Consider the following 21,806-nt stretch of genomic DNA (forward strand, 5'->3'; position numbering starts at 1 on the left):
TTTCACAGTCACTCATATCAGATGAATTGTCACTTTAGTTTAAAATCTCTTCTTCGATATTATCTTAATTGTTATCACTGTCTTCTGAATCACTGTCTAAAACACTTTTAATTAACTCAGCAATAGCTTTGTTGTTACTTGCCTGTACTATGCCCATAGACTGAGAGACACTTGATGAAATGTTTGTACTTTCAGAGGCTACAATTAGGCAGTACATAACAATACAAATTCTTAGAAGGAGAGCTGTAAACAAGCCACATTCCTGTTCTATGCATAGAAGTTCGTAAAAGGGAAGCCCTTGCAGGGATGATGAAAATATAAGCTAGTACATACGACTTGGCGCAGTGCGTGATTTTCTCGTCATTTGATATGAAGGCCTGGCCAATGCTCACCTGAACGTCACATCAAATAAGTCGAGTGGGTTAAGATAATGACAAGCCAGTGATTTTAGTGGAAACGCCTAAAGAGAAAACGGAAAGACAAACAACTTCGGTATTTAAAAAAAACCGTCTTATACTAAACAATTTTATAGATGTCTCAGTGTAAATCTTAACAATCCTTTCTAAGACAGTGTTTTATGAGATATAAAACCGCATAGTTCCACAAGCTCCATTACATGAGCAATGTGTTACCTACTAAATTTCTGTTCTTGGGCAAATTTGAATAACAAGTGGTTTTAATGAAATGGCAATCACTAAAAGATTTTCAATGCAACTGTAAAATGGTGTGTGATGATTTGAGCATTTGTATGCAAACAGATCAGCAAGATCAGATTATTTATTTGCTATGAGTATATCACTTTAATTATAACACACAGTAACAAGAAACGTTTAAAGGCTTTCACACTTTCAGTGTAAAAAAAAAAAAAAAAAAAACACCAATAGGAAAAGTTGATGGTACAGTTAAGCATGTTAAATATTGTTATCAGTGTGTTTATTTGGTGAAGAATAGTGTATGATATTGTGTATCACTACATGTCACCACAGCAATTTTAATTAATATGTACTTGCTCAATTTGTGTGATTTAGGATGATGATATTTGTATATGTTGAAACCGGTTCCACTATTGAATAAATGGTGGGAGATGACATCTTATGCAGCTTGTAATTTGTATTGAAAAGGTTAAACCTTACTAAAACTTATCTCAAAGATATTACTTAAAAAATATAAAATAGCAACAGATTGCTTTCGAAATGAGGATGGAACTACTTTGAATATTCCTGCAGAGGTACAAACCATTACACAGTATCCCATACTTCATAACTACACACTTTGTCATATGAGGCATAGTGATCAGAAACTTATTTATTGCTTGTTTGGCAGTGATTGAGTTAAGGAGGTATACCCTATGCTAGAGAGTTGTCTCTTGAAGTGCATAGATGTCATCCTAAGTGTATCAAGGAACGAATGGTGTTAAAGGATGTCAACCCTTCACCGAGCGGACGAAGCTAGTTAAATAGGATTTGGCACAGATATAATTAGGTCTTTAGTACCTTGTCATGGCTCTAGATTACAGCAGTTCCTCTTCACCATTCTGATCTTTAATTTGGTTACCACATGCCTATCTAAGGCAAGGAGTGATAGTGATGTATGTTTCCACCATTTCTCGTTTTGACAGTTGGAAAGATAGGTAGGTGCTTTGTTCATACTGTAAACAGAACATTAATGTTCTGTCCCTGGTTTTGCCTTCAAACTTCATGGAAGGTTGTGATTTAATTTGTTAGTCAACAAAATTTTTCTTCTTTCAGGATTTAACATTCAGCGTACTTTCGTCGCAGATCGAACCGGCTCACTCTGTATCTTAAACTTAGTTGTTTTTTTTAAGGTTGTTTTATTGATAATTTTAAGGTATTTTTCGTTGGACATGTCCCAAATACAGTAGAACCTCAATGATACGTTCCTGGAAGCTACGTTTCCCCGTATTATCCGATCAAATTGCGTGGTCCCACGAGCATCCTAATTAAATCACGTTGTAAAAATCCCGCATTGTCCGTTCCTCGAAGAAACAATATCCCGTATGAACCGTTCAGAAATTTCAATCCCATCAACGCTAAATCCTCGATCACGCGTTTCTCAAGAAACTGTATCTCACAAAAGGACGGCAACGCATACTTGCGGATCATAGTGTTAACGTCCAGTCATTGCGGTAATATGACGAAGCGGAAAAGCGATCGGCGGTGAACTTGCGTAAGGGACCATCTTAGCATCGCTTTCGGGTGGTGTTGTTTAGAGAATCAAAATCACGAGGCAGAGTGTGTCCACAACAATTGGAGAAGGAGACAGCATATTTCAACCGCTCTACTTGAAGACGGAACGAGTTTCATATCGCCGAACAGGTTTTCGGCACTTCCCTCAGGGCACTGTATGCACTGAGCTTCCGGGCAGGAATCTAAACTGTTCCTTCTTAAGTAACACAAATTTTGTGTTTTAATATTATTGCATACGATTACGTTATCGAAACCAAAACAGATGTTGCACCTTCTTACATACATAAAGCCATGGGAGGTTTTGGGATTGCCTATTACTGTTTTGGTCCTAATGTAAGACTACGAATTTCACGTTATTGTGTTAAAATGTTAAAACCGCAGTGGTTTTATTTGCGCACGTTACATGTAAAAACATTTGCATCATTTCACGCTCGTACCAACTTGGAGAGCGAGCGCATTTTCCAGCTGAGGTCAAGGTCGCGAATAACCATAAATTCAAAAGTGTTGATGATATTTTTTCTCTTTCCAATTTAATCGTGATTAGTGACGGACATAATTTAATATAATGCATTCGAAAAAATGAGAATCAATATTTACATTCGAAACAATATTCTCGAGTTCAACATAACCTTTTAAAGTCGATGTAGGCCGCAGGCCTCATTTGCGCGGTACAAGATTTCCATGGCAGTTGCCTGTGGTGCACGCTGGAGAGTGGACGTGTGACTATCGGTGCTAGTATCTTACTCCGTGTGGTGCGAGTAGGTTCGGGTGATCAGTGTTTCGTCTTACTTAGCTTCCTTGGGAGTGGTACGAGGTTTTGTATTCTATGTCTTAAATTCTAACTCACTCCCCACATCATGGCGGAGTCGAGTGGGGGACAGAGTATGGAGGAGGAGTCTGTAGAAGTTGATATTCGTGAGTACTGTATGGAAAATACCCTTGTGTTAAATGACCCAACCCCATCGGATCGTAACCGTGCTTCCTCTACTAAGGTTGATGTGTATGCTCTTAAACCTGAAACGCAGATATATGATGATACCCAAAAGGCCCCTATCTAGTATTTGTGGAGGCCATTAATGAAAGTAAGAAATTGGGCAGTATACATCCCATGGCTTTGGGAAAACTTTTTTATGACCGTAAATTTTCGGGTGTTACTCAAATTACTAGGCGAGGTCACCATAGGATTCAAATTGAGTTTCAGACAAGCACAAAAGCTAATAACTTTCTCACCAATCCTATCTTAAAGGAAAAAAATCTCAAAGCGTTTATTCCTTCCGCGTTACTATATAAGATCGGAGTTATTCGAGGGGTTGATAAAGATTTGTCCGTAGAGGAAATTTGTCAGGTTGCTGAATCGACCGCCCCTATCGTTGGAGCTCAGAGAATGAACCGACGCTCCGTTCAGGATGGCCAGGTCAGTTGTATTCCAACTGGCACCATTAAACTCACATTTCGTAGTCAGGCTTTACCTGCCTTCGTCTCCATTTATCGGGTTCGTACCCAGGTCGACCCATTTGTCTTTCAACCGACTATCTGTCGGCGCTGCCAATGATATGGCCATACCAGCAAAAAACTGTAGGGCTCAACTCCCTCGATGTGCCAATTGCGCACAAGATCATGAAACTACAGTATGTAAAAATCCTACCAGACTTTGTCTCAATTGTTCCGGGGAGCATTCCGTAGGATCTCTACAATGCCCAGAACATAAACAACAACAGGATATGAAAAAAAAGCAGGCTTTGGAAGGTGCTCCTTTAACCTCCGAGTCCTTTTTTACCCCAGTGTCCAATAGATTCAACCCCCTTTTGACCCTCCAACAATTTCCTCCACTCCAGAAATCTGCGCCGGTTCTACAGAATCAGAAGCCCAGAAAACGTAAATTTACGGCGGTTGTCTCATCCCACACTCCAAGTCCGGATAGGTCACCAGGGTATGATGTCCAGGGATATCGTGAACTCCTCAAAATACCTCCCTCGGCTACGACTGCCATATCTTCCAATTCCTCTGTATCCGGGACGAACACTCCCTTTCCTTCCCAGCAGGCTCTGTCGCCTGCGAACGAAAAGCCAGAAACATCCCGGGCTTCGAACCCGGTTTCGAAAATAATTCCAGCTATTTCCGATAAACTTGGGGCGTATGCTAAGGCAGCTGAGCACGATGCCACATGGTCAAAAAGGCTCCTTACTCTACAGGAGGAAGTTGTGGCTCTTTTACACAACCTCGAATCTTTTGTTGCTTCACAGAATAGGTCTACCAGGAATGCCGGTAGTAATGTAACCAAATAACACGCATTCCCTCTGATAATGGTTATATATCTACCTCATATCCTATTCATTCCCAATTTCGTGGTACCACAATATAGACGTGTTCGATACTCGATATCTAACCGTAGTTACCTTATCTATTTCTTTTCTATCTCCCACCCGGTCTAGTAGTTTCGATACCTTCTTCCTCCTCTCGGTGCGACTCGGTCTGTTTGTGATTAGTAGAAAGTCGCCAAGTATCGGTCGCTTTGGCATGAAGATTAGTCCCCTTGTGTCCTTGTGTTTTTCCTGTGTAGTCGTGTTGTCGTTTCATTCTTTAATTTCCTACCTTTTTTTCACTTTTGACTTTCCTTGTCCACCTCCTCCATACTTTGGTTTCCTATTTTAGGTTACGTGGCTGGGTATACCGCTCTCAAGCGAAGCCCATTAAATGATGTAGACAAGACAAGGCACAAGATTTCCATAAACTGACTACGAACAGTATACCGGTGACCAAATTACAATGGAAGATTTAAAGAAAAAGGGATTTTGCCATCATGCTGGGCGCTTTTGTATCCAATGTGCTTTATTTTATTAGATTAGAGAATTAAAATATACTTGCGGTCGATTATTTGTCTTGATGTTATTAGGTTTTTCTAACAGTTTGACCGATCAAAGTTGCTGAACTGAAAGAAGTTTTCAGACGAAATCGACAAGTTTCGCCAGTAAAACTGAATGTAAAATTTTGAGACTTTTACGTCATGTACCGGTAATTAATGCTTGAAGCCGGCCCCGCGGTCGAACTTGCCTGCCTCTCACCCGAAGGACCCAGGTTCGATTCCCGGCCAGGTCAGGCATTTTTACCTGGATATGAGGGCTGGTTCCTGGTTCACTCATTCTACAATTACCTTTAATTGAGGCGCTATTTAATGGTGAGATGACGACCCCAGTCTAGAAAGCCATGAATAACGGCCGAGAGGATTTGTTACACTGACCATGCGTTGCCTCGTAATCTGCAGGCGTTAGGACCGAGCAGCAGTTGCTTGGTGGGCGGAAGGCCCATTGGGCCTGTAATTTGGTTTGGTTTAAGGGTGTTTGTAAGATTTTAAGTATACAGTTTTTTTTTTTTTTTTTTTTTTTTTTTAATGTTTAGCCGGATTGTTCATGGTTCATTCATTCCCAGATTTTCTGTCTTCCCGTGTTGTACGGTTTTTTTTCAGTGGTCCCTCCAAAAACGGAGAATTGAGATTCCACTGTATGTATAGGCCCGACCTGAAAATTTGCCCATCTTTCTACCTCAATTAGAAGTAGCCTGGGCTCATTAGATACATTCCAGAAAGTATCAGGGTTGGGAGTTTGTCAGCATAGATTTTATCACACCTGAACTCGGCAACATACAAATCGTTGAAGGGGGGGGGGGGGGGGGGAATATCAGTATTTAACTGTAGATTGTCAATAAGATGATGCTCGGGCAAGTTATTATTTCTCGAAGAAATTTGTGGCTGTTAAGGACTTATCTGTGAATGTAATAAAGTGGTCATGTTGGGTTTTTTTCAGGTCACATATTACGGTGAGGAGTGAATTTTTTTTTTCACATTTACTTCCTGCAACATAAGAGGTCCATTGCTCATGGTGAATTGTACTGTAAGGAGGAAGATGCACTGAGACTATTTCCATTGTTTATGGAAAGAGGAAGATGTAAGACTGAGATAATAAAGAATGCTTAAAGAAGATGTGTGCATTAAGATTTACTCTATTTGTAATTTGTAAGCTAGGTGATAATTTCCTGTATCCCTGTGCACTTCATAGCACCGCTGTACTGAAACTTCCGCAAGAGCTAGCTATATCTCACATTTCCCTGCTATTTGAATTGGTTGAAGTGGATAGAATACAGTTCTCCTATTTCACCTGATAAATCCTTTTGAACCATTTAGACCGAGCTCGATAGCTGCAGTCGCTTAAATGCGGCCAGTATCCAGTATTCGGGAGACAGTAGGTTCGAATCCCACTGTCGGCAGCCCTAAAAATGGTTTTCCGTGGTTTCCCATTTTCACACCAGGCAAATGCTGGGGCTGTACCTTAATTAAGGCCACGTCCGCTTCCTTCCAACTCCTACCCCTTTCCTGTCCCTATCGTCACCGTAAGACCTATCTGTGTCGGTGCGACGTAAAGCAACTAGCAAAAAAATTGAACCTTTTATATCCTTAGTGTATTCTTTTCAGATTTCTCTTGAGGAAACTTACCTAAATCATTTTGAAATAGTTACATATCATGATTTTTGAACTTGTATTTTCCAAATTCCAATAAGGTGACCAAATTTCTTTTTCTGATCATACCTTCATGATACACACAAGCAAACCACATTTTCTGCAACGATTACAAATTCAAATTAGGCATCCTCTTTCTTTATTCTCCAAACACAAGTCATTGCTCAACGTGTGATAAGCCAAGGGGTTAAACACCAAAGCGCAGTTGTAATAGTGTCTTAACCCATTCACATACCATTTAACTGAACTTATTTATGCCTTGGTGTACCATTTATTTTCATTAATTTACATGATATTATCACCGACACTGAAAAAGCATGCTTGACAGCAACTTAATGAAAGGAAATATCCGAACTACTGTCAGATGTACTTTGTGAAGTCTTTATGAATATAGTAGATCATAAAAGTCATATACATGCATCGCCACCTTGCACCCGTGGCATTCATATGAAGTTTCCTTTCTCAGACCCCGTGTTGCACAGACTTTGCATCTCCGTGATGGGATAACCTTCTTCGTTGTTGGGGGTCCCCAGTGCCTCCCTTTGAAGTCTCACTGGTGCATCCCCAAGGCTTGGGTGCCTTATTTTCGATAGTCAGGCAAGGTCACACTTGCCAACAGCTGTTCGGCCTAATTGATCTGGAAGCTGGTAAAGCCTACTCGCTTCTTGTCAGAGTTGAGGAGGTGATGAATGATGTTGAAATTCAGAAGTGTCATGTCTAGCATGTAGAAGTATATTTTTATATCCTTTTACATACTTCCTCGTCAAGGGGAATGATGCGACTCTCTGGTCATGTAAATCAATACCACCCTTTCTACGGTTGTAGTCAACAACAAGATTGGGTCTGGACGTCTTTTTTTCCATCATACTGTACATTACCACTTCAAGGTAATCTGGCCTTCATTTCATCCACAGATACAGGAAACCAGTGTTCCTTTCCATATGACATTACCCTATTTATATCCTCGGCAGCCGATACAAGACATTTACTTGCGTAAGCATTTACCTCATTAGTTAGATGTTCCCAAAAAGTCTGCTGTTAAAAATTCGTTCATAACTTGAAGTTCCTTCGGGCATTGTCGTAGGTGCCTTTGGAAAACACCTTCACCAGTTGCGATGCATGAATGATACTCTAGAGTATAACTTACGTGCTCCCAGTTCCATTCCCTATTGTGTAAAATATGATTAGAAGCCGCTGGTGTGGCATCAGTTGTAGGCCTAAAATTCAGTGACATATTTGACGGCAAAACAGCACTGTGTACACCCCTAGCAGCGCTAAAGTTTCTATCACACGAACTACTTTCCATATCCACTAAATTCTTCATCGCTTATTTCTATATCAATGTTATTTTCTTCTAAAAATTCCCACAAAATCGCTTCGTCTCTCAACTTACTTCGCTTACGGTGAGGTTGCTAAGATACAGGTTATTCTTTCTGCGGAATAACTGTACAGAAGTGTTTATCAAATACATCAATGGAATAAAACTGTGATTCCACCTGTCAAGAGGTTACCTTACTAATATCAAATCCTTTCACAAAGGAAACCGACTTGGAGCGGGTCCGGAAATAAACACTACGCGCGGACGGAGAGATCGGTCTTTGTACCGGAGTACGGTTGAGAGCCAGGACGGAGAGATCGGTCAAAGTACGTCAAGTGGTTAATTAGGAATTTTATCGGCCCCTCACTTAGTTAATAGCTTTATAGCTTCCGACAAGGCACCACACGCTCTGTTGAAACAGACTTCCGCACTCTTTCCGAACCTTCTCCAAGGGCTTTGATTGCTGGTATGTCTAATTTCTCGCACGGATGTGTTGCTGCAAGTGGTCCTAGTCTTAACTCTGATTCAGTTCGGAAATTCTGGGTGCCCACTCCTTTCATAGCCCATGGCACTCGTGGAGGAATCTCTGAAAGATGTTGGCATAATGTGCTCAGACATTATCGAGCGTGAATACTGAGTTTTCTCTATGTTGACTCCTAGGAATCGCATGTGGTACAAATATATCGTAAATGTACAGTCTAGCTGTGACGGACCCCTTGAGTGATCAAGATATTGGTTTTCATTTCAAGGTTTATGACTGCCCACATTACTATTTTCTCTCTCTCTCCATGCTATGCTGTTGAATCGAACATTTAAACTTGTCCATTTGTTTACTTGTCCTGAGATCTGGCAACTCCATCTTGTCTGTCAGGTATTAAACTTCCTTTTCTGTAGATGTCAAATTATGAGCATTCTTTTGACTCAAATCTGCCCATGCTTCAGATATATTACCTCTGGTGGTCTCTCTATCTGTCAGAACTGTTTTCCTGATCTCCTCGCCCTTGTCCGTAATTTGATCCGCGACCTCGTGCAAAAGTTTTTCTTCCAGGGTTTTCATCTTTGCTACGTTTTCCCTTTTCTTTTCAGATAGTCTTCTTTCCAGCTTTTCTTCATTCTTCGGTTTCACTTCGGCAACCTGAGTCCTGATTTCTTCGGTGATGGCTGAAAATCTCTCCTCCGTTTCTGCACTGAGTTGATCAATCGCTCTCCTATTCTTTCATATTTCCGTGCGTGCCTCATCTAAACTACTAGTTGTTTCTCTGTCTTTAAGGCTCCATCTGATACTTTCCCTATCAGCTCCTAAAGGATCTTTTGAATTTGGACTACCTGTTCCTCGGTTCGAATCTCCTTCGTCAATGCGCTTCTCTAAGCGATTCATACCCTCCTGATGACATCTCTGAACTACTTCAATCCTTCCCACAAGCTTCTCATTCCCTTCTATTATCTGTTTCACTACGTCTCCGGAGATCGTGAGTTCGCATTTCTCAGCCTCTAGTGCTGGTAATTTGATTCTGTCCTTTATCTCTGCCATATGTTCCTGCTTGCATCTCGTAGCTTCCGCAGGTGACAGGTCCATCTTCTTCATACGCTCCTTCGACTCTTGCTCGCGCACCCTGGCTTCCGCCCCTGCAAAGTCCATCTTAGCCAGAAGATCGGCTCAAGTTACTGCCATCTTATTCAATTCGAATAAGACAGCCATGCTTCCGGCGTAAAAGTATATATATGTAGTACCAAGATTTTCAAATTTTAATTTTAAATTCCTATTTTCTGCTGTCTGCATAATCACAAACAATATGGCTTCCAAAATTCACCATGCAGAAACTGCCTAACTCATATCATGTGCTTTTAATATCGCGATAAAAGAAAAAATATTCAGCCGTGTATAAATAATTTACAGAATATTACTCGTGTAGCCCCAAATGTTAAATAAAAATGTAGGCCTGTCCTAATTCGGACTCAAATCTATGTATTAGACATCAATGCGTAACTACATTTGCATATTATTTCCGATTAAAGGTTTATACGGTATTTCCCACAACAATTGTCCATACACCTGCAATCTTTAACAGTTATGCCCCTGTAATTACAAATTTACATCAGAGCTTGAGACTAACTTGTGTCCCTATTTTATGCCAAATAAAAACAAATTTAAAATCACTGGCTATGCAAATGTATTTCACATAAATTTTTAGGCTATGTCTGTAGTCGAATGTATCTGAAGGATACACATCGTATGCTTGCCTCACCTAGAAATCATTTTATTGTTCTCGAATTGCCAGTGGAATCGCTGATTTATTTGACCTGCTTCTACCATCGGCTATCTGTCCTCCTTTTTAATCTTCACTACTCCTGCAAAGCTCTTACAACTTTTGTATTAGGTACACTTATTGCCATCACATCTACGTCATGATTGGGGGTGTGAGATTAGCATTAATTTTATTGAGATTTGTATTTTTAGTCAATAATTATTGTCTTATAAGACTTATAAGTTTTCAAGGGTACGTGTGATATGTTTTTAACTTTACCTCTCATATTGGTGTGACTTTCTTCGTTTGGTTACAATACAAAACTTAACTTTAATGCCAATATGTACCAAACCAACTTCTTCTAAATATACGATTTCCAAGGAAACCTCACCCTCCCGTATTCATGTACGGACATAAGTACTATCGATTACCGCAATGTAGACTCGATTATCTAGTACGTCAAGTTGCCAGATCACATGACTCAGTCTGAGTATCGAACAAGAATATCGGACTTTGTCATCTATAATGTGCCTATTTGAAATTATCTCTTAACTTAAATATTGGGTACCAATTATCATCCTCCCCAAAATTTCGAACAATACACTCCTAAAATTGCCTACAAAAGATGCGGTCAGCGCAAAATAATGATCTAGAGTAGGTATAAACAGTGCCCAAAATGACAATTACCCCCACGGTACTGGGTCGCTAAAAATGACTATCTCCCCACGTGATACGGCGCCATCCAAAATATAGATATGCCAGGCTAAGTCGAAGAGCTTGTGGTACGTTCGGTCAAAACTTGAGCGTTGAAACTAAAGCTAACTTCCTAAGAATAACCTACGGTATATGAATGGGAAACAGTGTCATTTAGTGTGAATAAGAAGCAAATTTTGGGGTAAAATGGATTTAACTAAGCACATGATAAAATTATCGATACTGTTCGAAAATTAAATTATAAAATTAAGTAAACTTGACTCAAAGTGTCAAAAAAATTACAACTACCCGCGGATGGGTTCGAATCTCTACTGTATTACCGAATATCCAGGTGTATTCAAGCCTGTCTCTTAACAAGCAGCTATAACTCATATTTTTTCCTTCACTGAAATTTTCACAGGCCCATTTTCCTGCTTCATTACCCTCATTATATTCTAGGTGATTCCGCCTTTCCTTTGCACTTTTATTACACTCCTTCCCAAATTGTCTGTCTTCTCCACTCAAGTAACACTCTTACTTCTCAACGTCGCCTCACACTTCTCCGGCGGCCGAAATGTACTTGAAAACGCGCTCTTGTGTAGTAATTAAAGAAACCTACATTGCTTTGACTATTCTTATCCCCCTAAGCATTAAGGGCGCATAGCATCGGTAATGAAGAAGCTACCTCCTGATTTTACACCTAAAATACATATATCGTAATAACCTGAAATAAAACGAAATAAGACATTCCTATCTACACCTAATTGCATCCTCTTTTCCCAGTACTAAACTAACACAGAAAAATAAGGGCATTAGCATGCAATCGCCCTGGATAACCAGTTACAAAACCTAAAACAAAGCATAGCTCAGCCCTAGCGAGCTGACTTTTAATGTAAACTTAAAATCTACATAGGATGAAACTAAGCTGACTTCTAAGAACATGCTTATATTATTAGCATTTCACTTACCTTTGTCAATCTTGGATTCCATGCCAGTCACATGACTGCTGTGGCTGTAGATTTACGCTCCTATCATAACACTGGATCAGCACAGGATGATGCCATCGTAGTCCTTGTAGATAACACTCCTAGAATGAATAGTTAATACCTTTTCACTTACATACGCAAATATCACTCTATACAAATAATTAAACAAATAGAATATTGACCTTCGTTCACAGTTAATATTTAACGGAATAGTTCGTATATTGACCATATACAGTGAAATAATCGTGTCGAGCGCACACACACGACTCCTGTGATCGCGATACGCAACCCGATAAATGTTTGCATATAACCACTGTTAAATCAGTCCACGAGAGTCATGGAGGTTTGAGCCTTTACCGTCCCAAATTTGCAACGTACACTGTGCCTCGTGCACTTGGCATTACTCTATTTCGTCATATGGGCAGAGGTACCTGCCACAATAACATACTGTTCACTCCCGGATTTATCGGTCTTAATTCGCAGCAGGATTGTGCATTTTAAGAGAGTTCTCAAATAGCTTCACTGTTCATTACATTCGGTTCTCAAAACTATATTAGTAATAGCGTTACTGTTGAAATGTATAACAGACAAAGAACACTGGAGTCCCGACTAACATGGACACTTCCCCTGCTGCTTGTGGCGTTATAGATTCACTTGGCTTATTCAAAAGAGGGGGTTCCCCAGGGGACTATGGCTTGGGATCGACCGCTTTCTGAAGACGAAGCGCACGACAGTTGGAAAAGAGCAATTCAGTACATTGATTTAAAGTAGCCAAAATACGAACAGATATGTGTCTGTAAAATCAACTACAAGTCAGTATTCATATCAAAACTGAAGCATAGGTTAAATAACAGATTTCTTCCATAAGATAATAGTAGGTCAGCACTGCGATGGATGAAGTTGGTAGTGTGGAAAAATTTGTCTTGGGTTGCACAATGACCGTCAACCAAGCCTTCTATCCCGCGATTGGGTTACTTTGAGCACGCTGCTTATCAGGCAATACTGCGACACTCTCTGCAGACTTGTTCAAGCTTTCAAATTACTCACGATTTCAAAGCTTGCTACTGACTGTCCTCTAACTCCGCGCGATCCAAAATGAAACCGTTGGCTACTCGCCTCTCTCACAAAGCTTTCCAATTTAACGAACCCACAGTGTTGCTCAATATTCAAATATATATGGGGCATATATATGATTATCTCTCTACGGTAATGCTAAATATGAGCCATCATCATTTCAAAGTCAAGGGCAAAACCAGTAGATAACACCAAACTAATGCAAGGAGGACGAGAGGTTACCATAGTTACTGCAACCAACAAGCATTACTAAAAATGACCCATCTAAGCAGAAAGGAAAATTATTTAAAATAAACGACTAATCAGGCAATTAGAGCACAGAGCAAATGTAAATAAAGGAGTAACTGTGGAGCTAAACTAGCACCTGTGAGAGATGGATAATCACACAAATACACCAAACATACATACACACAGCATAGAGACCATGGTGAAAGAATCCCAGTATAATGTCAGTGTTAAGACACTATACGAGCACGACCGTACAGCATGACAGACAAGATCAGTTCATGTATGTATCTTATTCATTCCTCACCTCCTTCTTTGAGAGCTTCCACTGGTATACCACTGGCTTTATGATGCTTTGCTTGCTTGACACCATGCTTAACTTCATCTAGTGTTGGCAGGGAGCCAAGCTCTTCATTGATGGGAGCTTGGTTTAATTCATCATACACCTGTTGTTTGTCCAACCCTTGTCCCGTTTCCCTACGGGGTCGGGTATGAGGTGAGATGAATTTTGTCGTGGCGGTTTTTATGACCGGATGCCCTTCCTGACGTCAACCTCATCAGAGGAGTTAATGAGAGATGAAATGAATGACGTGATATATGATAGTAGGGAGAGGGTGAAACCCGGTGCCGGCACATAGCCTACTCCTGTCGAATAGCACCAAGGGGTCTGCTCAAGGCTTAACGTCCCCATCCGACGGACGAATCACCATCAACAGCGTCATATGCCCTCACTCCATATGAGCACTGCGGAGAGGTTTGGATTTAATCCAGGCTTTTGGCACGCAATCTAGTGATTAGAAATTGTATACCACCACCTCCCCTACCCTGCCGGCCAACATTCTGATGGTGAAATTTTTTTCGTCCAACGGGACTCGAACCGGCTAACCTCGGTGTTAGACCGTTTTTAGACTTCAGCGCCTTAACGATCATGGCCACCAGGCGGGCTTAATTCATCATACACCTGTTCATCAATAATCGATTCCTGGTTCAAGAGGTCTTCAAAATGCTCTTTCCACCTATTCATCATGGAGTATTGATCTTTAAAATGTGTACTGTTATCACTGGACCAAAGGGGATTCCTCCCAAAGGTGGTGGGACCATAAACTGCTTTTGTCGCTTGGAAGAATTGTCATGAATCTTTATCTACTAGATATTGAAACTCTTTTGCCTTTGCTGTCCACCATGCATTCTTGGGCTCACGGGTTTTGCTTTGGCAATACTTACGGCTTGTTTCTTAGAGTGGGAGTTCATGTCCCTTCGCCGTGCTTGCAAGGCATTTCTCTTCTCTCAGATCAATGCTTCAGTTTCTTTATCATTTTCATCAAACCAGTCCTGATGTTTTCTGGCCTTATATCCTAATATTTCTTTGCAAGAATCTTGAATAGTGGTCTTCAGATTCTCCCAGTGTTGCGTTACTTCAGGCTGATATTCTTTTGGCAAAGATCGATGAAGGAGCTCTCTGAATTTTGACGTAATTTCTGTATTGTCAAACTTATCGGTGTCAAAAGTATGTCTGAAGCTCTCCTGTTGTTTCCTCCTCTGGGTGGACAGTGACAAAAGCATCACTGATGTAATAAGTTGGTGATTTGTCCAACAGTCATCAGCTCCCGTCATTGCTTTGGTGATGAGAACATCGCGTAGATCTTGCTAGCGGACGATTACATAGTCAATGAGGTGCCGGTGTTTCGAACTAGGATGCTGCAATGATGTTTTGAAGTGATCCTTTTGGCAAAAGAAGGTGTTGGTGATTATCAGTCCATGTTCAGCACATTTTGAGATGATTCTAATACCACTGGAGTTTTCACTGCCAACTCCCTCCTGGCCAGTGACACCATTCCATACTTTGTGGTCCTTTCCTACTCCGACATTAAAATCGCCAAGCAGGATGATTTTGTCTAGGCGATTGATGTTTGATAGGATGTCATCCAGATCTAAATAGAATGTTTCTTTTATGTCCTCATTAGAGTCTAATGTGGGGGCATATGTGCAAATTATTGTGGCATGCTGGTTGCCATTTAATCAAAGTCTTAATGTAATGATGCATTCATTATGCCCAGTTGGAAGCTTCAGCAGGTCTCTGAGAAGCTTACTCTTGATGGCAAAGCCTACTTCATGTATTCGGTGTTCATTGGTAGGTTTACCCTTCCAGAAGAAAGTGTATCCTGCACTGTTTTCATTCAACTGACCTTCTTTAGCAAGTTGGGTCTCCTGGAGTGCTGCTATGTTGAAATTATATCTTCATAACTCTCTACACACAAGGGTTGTTCTCCTTTCGGGTCTCTCATTTGAAGTGTCATCATTAAGTGTTCTTACATTCCATGTAACAAAATATTTCTTTGTTGTTCAATGGCATTGAGGTGATACCATTGGATGCGGCTATCCAATCGGTACTAGAAATGGCTGATTATATTTAGAGCACCTTTTCTAGCCCCTTCCCCATGAGAGGTGAGCAGACTGGACCCTAAATAGGACTGCTCAGTCATAGATGCAGCAACCGAATTGCTCTACAGCCACAATCCTAATGAAGACGACCGATATCTACCACCTACACGCCAAGTTATCACTAGAGACTTCCAGACATCACGATCCTACCCCCGTCGCAACTTCCTGATTGCCGCAGGACTTTTGGAAGAGTCAATTTGTTGTTGGAAGACTGCTGTGCATGAGGTTCTTTTAGAGTGAAAGTGTTGCTGTACTTCAACAAACGCATTGTACTTGATGACTTAGGAACTGTTTTCAGTGGCAAGCAGATGAAAGACAATTGAAGGGTTACTAGTCACTGCAGCCTTCGTCCGCCATTCCAGCCGAGGGGGGACGTACTGCCCTTACACCTGGTCCGTCGTTGACCAAATATGGTTCATCTGCCTTTAGCGGAAGTTTTCTGCCCCAAGGGCAAGAGAGTGCCCTGAACTATGATAAATTTATGTGTCATTTCCTACAAAAAGGCTTCATCAAACCTACTAAGGGAGAGCTCATCCACCCGTAGCTGTTGGTTCTTCCCTAGTTTGCCAGGTTTGGTACTGGCCGCCTGACCCTCGGTCAGACAGTTGCAGGTAGTACAGTCGACTTCAGACTAAGTTATCTCCCATTCTCAAATAATGGTGTTCATGAGCAGATTTGCCTTCCTCATGCACAATGTTTTGCTTGCATAAGAAGGGCAAGATCTGGTTCACTAATTGGTTGAATGATTCCTCCTTGTACATCCTCAAATTATTGTAGTCTATTAGCTGTACAGAAAGTTCTCTCAACATATCTTTATGTCCATGTGTCATGTGCCTTCTCAACCAATCTTTAGTCCATCTCTTTTGTTTTTCTTTTTCAAGTACACTCATATTGCAGTGGCATTAAAAGTTCATTGAGCATCATGGATTCTTAACTGCCAGACACTTTATAGAGGCGGACAAAGAACAACATGAACTAGTCGAGCAACTTACCTAGGAAAATTATCTGTTTGGGGTTCATGTTTTTTACACAACACATTGACAAAACTATTATTCATGTACGGGCTCTTTTACTTCACTATGAAATTGTATTCTGAGCAACCCTTAGCATTGTCATAATGTATTGTGCCTGTGCATGTAACCTTCTTGGAGCAGTAGAAGTGCTAGTGTTCTCGTTCAACAACTGCATCCTGTTGCCTACCACAGTTCACTCGGAACAGCCATGACTTGTGAACACCACACTCCATCCAGACTCCTTTGAATTGTGGCACCTGTACCTTTCAACTAATGTGAATACCTCCTCTAGGTGACAGTGGGGCCTCTGTCATGAAACTGCATTCGAATGATATAGTTAGGGAAATAAACACACACACACACTGGATGTACGTGCTCTCTTTTCATTGAATACTCGACTACAGAGTTACCTGCAGATGCCACCGACTGCCAAACAGACTTCCCAGAAAAGGTTTTGAAGCTGTTGGCCACCACCTTGTTCGCAGGTAAGCATTGGATATTTCAGCAGGACACCCATCTACTGGGCGAAGTCCATATCTAGGCTGGGAAAATTGTGCCAGAGTTGATCACTGTCACTGGGAAGCCTCTACCTTAATCCAGTGGACTATTGCTTGCAGGATATTTTATGAAATAAATTCCAGTTAACAGTACGTTATGAATAGGAATGAGATTTTGCCTATTTTATTCCTGTATACGGAAACTTAGGCTCTTCTTTGCAATAATTTTTTGGTTTTATTGTGCCAATTAATGCCTATTTCAGCATTTTGTGCCTATCTTGATGAAAAATGAAATGTCGTATGGCTTTTAGTGCCGGGATATCCCAGGACGGGTTCGGCTCGCCAGGTGCAGGTCTTTCTATTTGACACCCGTAGGTGACCTGCGCGTCGTGATGAGGATGAAATGGTGATGAAGACAACACATACACCCAGCCCCCGTGCCATTGGAATTAACCAATTAAGGTTAAAATCCCCGACCCGGCCGGGAATCGAACCCGGGACCCTCTAAACCGAAGGCCAGTACGCTGACCGTTCAGCCAACGAGTCGGACTGCCTATCTTGATAATAATTGCCTATTTAATGACTTTTGATAGTCTTTTAAAGAATCCAGATATCGAGTGATTTGGCTGTGCAGTTAGGGTCACGTAGCTCTGAGGTTGCATTTGAGAGATGGTTGAGAATCCCACTGTCGGCAGCCCTGAAGATGGCTTACATTTCACATTTTCACACCAGGCAAATGCTGGAACTATACTGTAATTAAGGCAACGGCCACTTTCTTCGTACTCGTCCTCTCCCATCCCATCATCACCATAAGACGTATGTGCTGATAGGTACGTGACCCAAACATCACAGCTACCTTCTCGGTATGATTGTTGTTGTTTATTTTTATTTTTTATTGTTTTTGCTATTTGCTTTACGTCGCACCGACACAGATATGTCTTATGGCGATGATGGGATAGGAAAAGCCTAGGAATGGGAAGGAGGTGGCCGTGGCCTTAATTAAGGTACAGCAACAGCATTTGCCTGGTGTGAAAATGGGAAACCATGGAAAACCATCTTCAGGGCTGCCGACAGTGGGGTTCAAACCCCCATCTCCCGATTACTGGATACTAGCCGCACTTAAGCGACTGCAGCTATTGAGCTCGGTGTTGTTGAGCCTGACATCTAGGTCATCGGCCCTTTTAAGAATGTGTGTTTGGCAGTGCATAAAAAGAAAAAATATTCAAGTCCATCTGGCTGAAGCAGTTGTTCACTGGAGATCCCAACTTCACTACCAATCGAAGAGTAGTCTTCTGCCAAGCTTGAAGTAAGGAGTTCCCTCATTTTTTTCTTTTCTTTTCTTTTTTTTTTTTGGAGATCAAGGACTACAATTGCATTTCTTTGCACCATTTGTTGTTTTGTTGCAATGCTATTATTTATGCCATGGACAATGAGAATGCTATCTGCATAAGAGAAACCAAGAATGTGGCCTGGTGGGGATAACACGAGAAGGAGCAGTGCACAGTTATATGGCGCACACCATTAATTTTACATATGGTAGTATTCTAGTGTTAATTAAATTATTATTTCTGATTCTCATTGGGCCAATTTTAGTCCCGAAAATTCTGGCATATTTGTTTCGTTGGGCAACAAATATGGTACGTCGTTCGGCAACTATCTGGTCCAAAGTGATGTAAGTTTTCCCACTGATGCGGGAGACTTTGGATCCCGTTGAACCTGCCTGCCTACTCTCTGGGTAGCGCGAAGAGCGCCATCAATTGCCTACATAACATCTCCAACATTTTGCAAGCGAATCCCACGCAATGGTTCCTTCTTTTCATGGATTAAGTGCAAATCGCAGGGATGTATATCCAGCGAGTATGGAGGATGGTTGAGCACTTCCAAGCACCAGCGATTGAACAAATATGGCATTGCTCCTGCTGCATTCGTCCATGTTTTCTCCTGCAGAGTCATGACTGAGTTATGCCTAAAGTGTTGTTTTCTTCTCAGGGCTTCTGGCAGATTGTTTTGTTGAAACGACTAGTACTCCACATCAATGGTGTGCCTTGGGGAACTTTGTTTTATGATAACACAATCCCAGTCATAAGCAATAATACCATAACTTAATCGATGGTGCGGGTCTGCCGAACTCTTCTTCATGGGGACCCGTAACGATGCCTCTCTATTTATTGTCGTAATCAGTTTTGGTTCATACGATCTGGCCCAGGTCTCATAGCGCTGCAAGCGAGTACATGATGTCCCCTTCAAATTTGGCTAGCATTGTATTATTTACGACAGGTCGACATTAAATGTTTTATTGTTCGCCCCGAGTTCTATTCATCATTTGGAAAGCTGTGTGCGCGCACCAAACTAGTTTTTCTGTCATTCAGAGGGACAATGAATTGATCCATGTTCGATTGAGTGCAGGGTAAATCACGTGACAAGCCAGCGTCCCCATTCGAGGCACGCGCATGCCGACCTGCACTGCGAGCAGGCAAGCTTCTAGAAACAGTCACGACCAATTACAAGAGACCCCGTGAACCAATGATCGTCTCTAAGAAAAGCACACCCCCCGAGCGAAAACTATAAAACGTCATGTTCACATTAAATCAATCTCTACTCTACTCTGATCTGATGAATCTCTATTCTACTCTGATCTACTCTGTGACTCTGCTGGTGACGATATTCATCGGGACCACGTGGAAAATGAATTAAGCCGTGCAGGCAGACATCCACTCTGCTAATTTAGTGCAGTTTTTACTATAAAGTCTTATGGAGTGAACTTCAACATTAGTGAGCCAAGTTAAGTTTATCTCTCCACGAGAACATTAAATTTTCCAACATGTGTGTGCACATTCTAATATCTCTTGCATTAGTTACAGCTTACATTACTGGCACATGGTGAAACTCATCCCAGCGAATCGACCAGTACTTCAAGGCGGATTCTTCCTCTACAACGTGCAGCATAATTTCATCATGGGACGTCTACTGCCGTGTCTCCATGACCTGCTAAGCATTTAAGGCATTTCTGGCTGCTGAAGGTGACTGACGGGAAAATGCCGCAATGACAAATCTCAACCTGGAATCAAACTTCAGCTAAACTTGAGTACCATTTTAAATGTTTGATATCTTCTCATCATTGTAAAACTAGATGATCTTTCTTCCCCAAATCGTAGTTCTATCAGTTTTTGTAGTAGATTGAGTTATTTTCATTTTCATTTCTTGAGGTGTCATGGTAGTTAAGTTACATGTGTGTGACTGAAATTTGAAATCTATTAGACTAGCTGTTGTAGTCTGTCTTTGAATGAGTTCTCATATGTAGGATTTAGATGTATTTAAAAATCGCTGACCACACGATAAATTTCAATTGCCTACATGTGATGTTGGAAATATCTTGATTGGAGTTGTATGTAATTTTTGTGAGATAGGGTCAAATTTAGTGTCATCTAAGTTCACTTGTAATTGTTTGGGATCGAGTCATCTAATTTCACGACATTTCAGAAGGACTGATAGATGTAATAATCACTAAAATAATAATAAATTTAAGTAGAAGACCGGGTTAAGAATGTAATTAAATGGTCGTGGGCTATAAATTGTCTTAGATTCATTATATGTGATATTTAATGTGCTCAGTTCATGATGTACCTAGAATATTGGCAGTCCTGCGGGATATTAATTGAATAATTTATTATTGAATGATTTGTTGCTTGTGTCTTTGGGAGCACAGTGTGAAATAAAATAAAATGCAGCACACGTTGAATACACTTCATGAATAGGGAGTAATAATAATGTGATTAAGGCTCATGAACGCTGCACTTACGCAGTGGCGGCTCGTTTGGGAGGCGCTAAGGCGCGCGCCCCCCACGGGGTTCCATTAAATTCGGGAATTTTAATCTTAAATGTTAACAAGGGAAATATTTTACTATAAGATTATTATCAAGAGCGCGAGTTGTACTGTGCTGCGGCGCGATGCGCTGCTGGCCCTACGCAGGAGGGCGCTATCTCACAGCGGACCAAATACTCCCGAGTCTCGCTTGACTGGCCTTGAGGGAGCCAATCAGAGGCGCAGTAGAGATGTGCTGTTCTACGGAGATTCCGGCGCGTTTCTGCCGTGGCCCATCGTTGTAGCCAACCTACCCGAAACATTGGTGATCTGATTTATATTTAACAGGGGTCAGTTCAGTAGCGTAGCCAGGATCGGCCAATGGGGGGGGGGGGGTTACAGTTACAAAATTAAGATGTAACATAATGAAAGTGCTTGTGCTTGTGCGTGTCTGGTACGCGCATGCATGGCTGTCATAAGGATACTGATACAAGAGTGAATTACTGTATGTGATATTCAGATTGCAATACACTACAAAATTCTTACTTTAAAATACAGAACAGGAACAATATGATCGAGGTCAGCAGTTTTATCTCAAACGGTATGTTCAGTTTACAATCTAAAATCTAATTTTCGAGGCTTCCTAAAAAAATAAATTTAACACATCTGTTGGTTTTACAACTATGTCTCTGTGAATGTTCAAGGGAGCCAACCCGTTGAGTCGACTTTCACTTGTGGTATTTCTGAGGTAGGTTTTAAGGTGTCTTAATATTGAAAATGATCTCTCACTGGC

At 41.2% G+C, this 21,806-nt stretch overlaps 1 protein-coding gene across 9 annotated transcripts in view; it reads right to left on the bottom strand.

The window, feature by feature from the left end:
• LOC136886803 (uncharacterized) overlaps positions 1 to 21,806 on the bottom strand; it is a 181,145-nt gene that overhangs the window by 118,490 nt on the left and 40,849 nt on the right. For all 9 annotated transcript variants that reach the window (XR_011019067.1, XR_011019068.1, XR_011019066.1 and 6 more), the window contains exon 2: positions 11,943 to 12,061. Coding sequence is in view for 6 of the 9 variants with exons in the window: in XM_068230591.1 (XP_068086692.1) it covers positions 11,943 to 11,964 (22 nt within the window). In the remaining 3 variants the exon portion in view is untranslated. The remainder of the gene's footprint in view (positions 1 to 11,942; positions 12,062 to 21,806) is intronic.

The sequence above is a fragment of the Anabrus simplex genome, chromosome X (genome assembly GCF_040414725.1).
Source record: "Anabrus simplex isolate iqAnaSimp1 chromosome X, ASM4041472v1, whole genome shotgun sequence".
Taxonomy (NCBI): domain Eukaryota; kingdom Metazoa; phylum Arthropoda; class Insecta; order Orthoptera; family Tettigoniidae; genus Anabrus; species Anabrus simplex.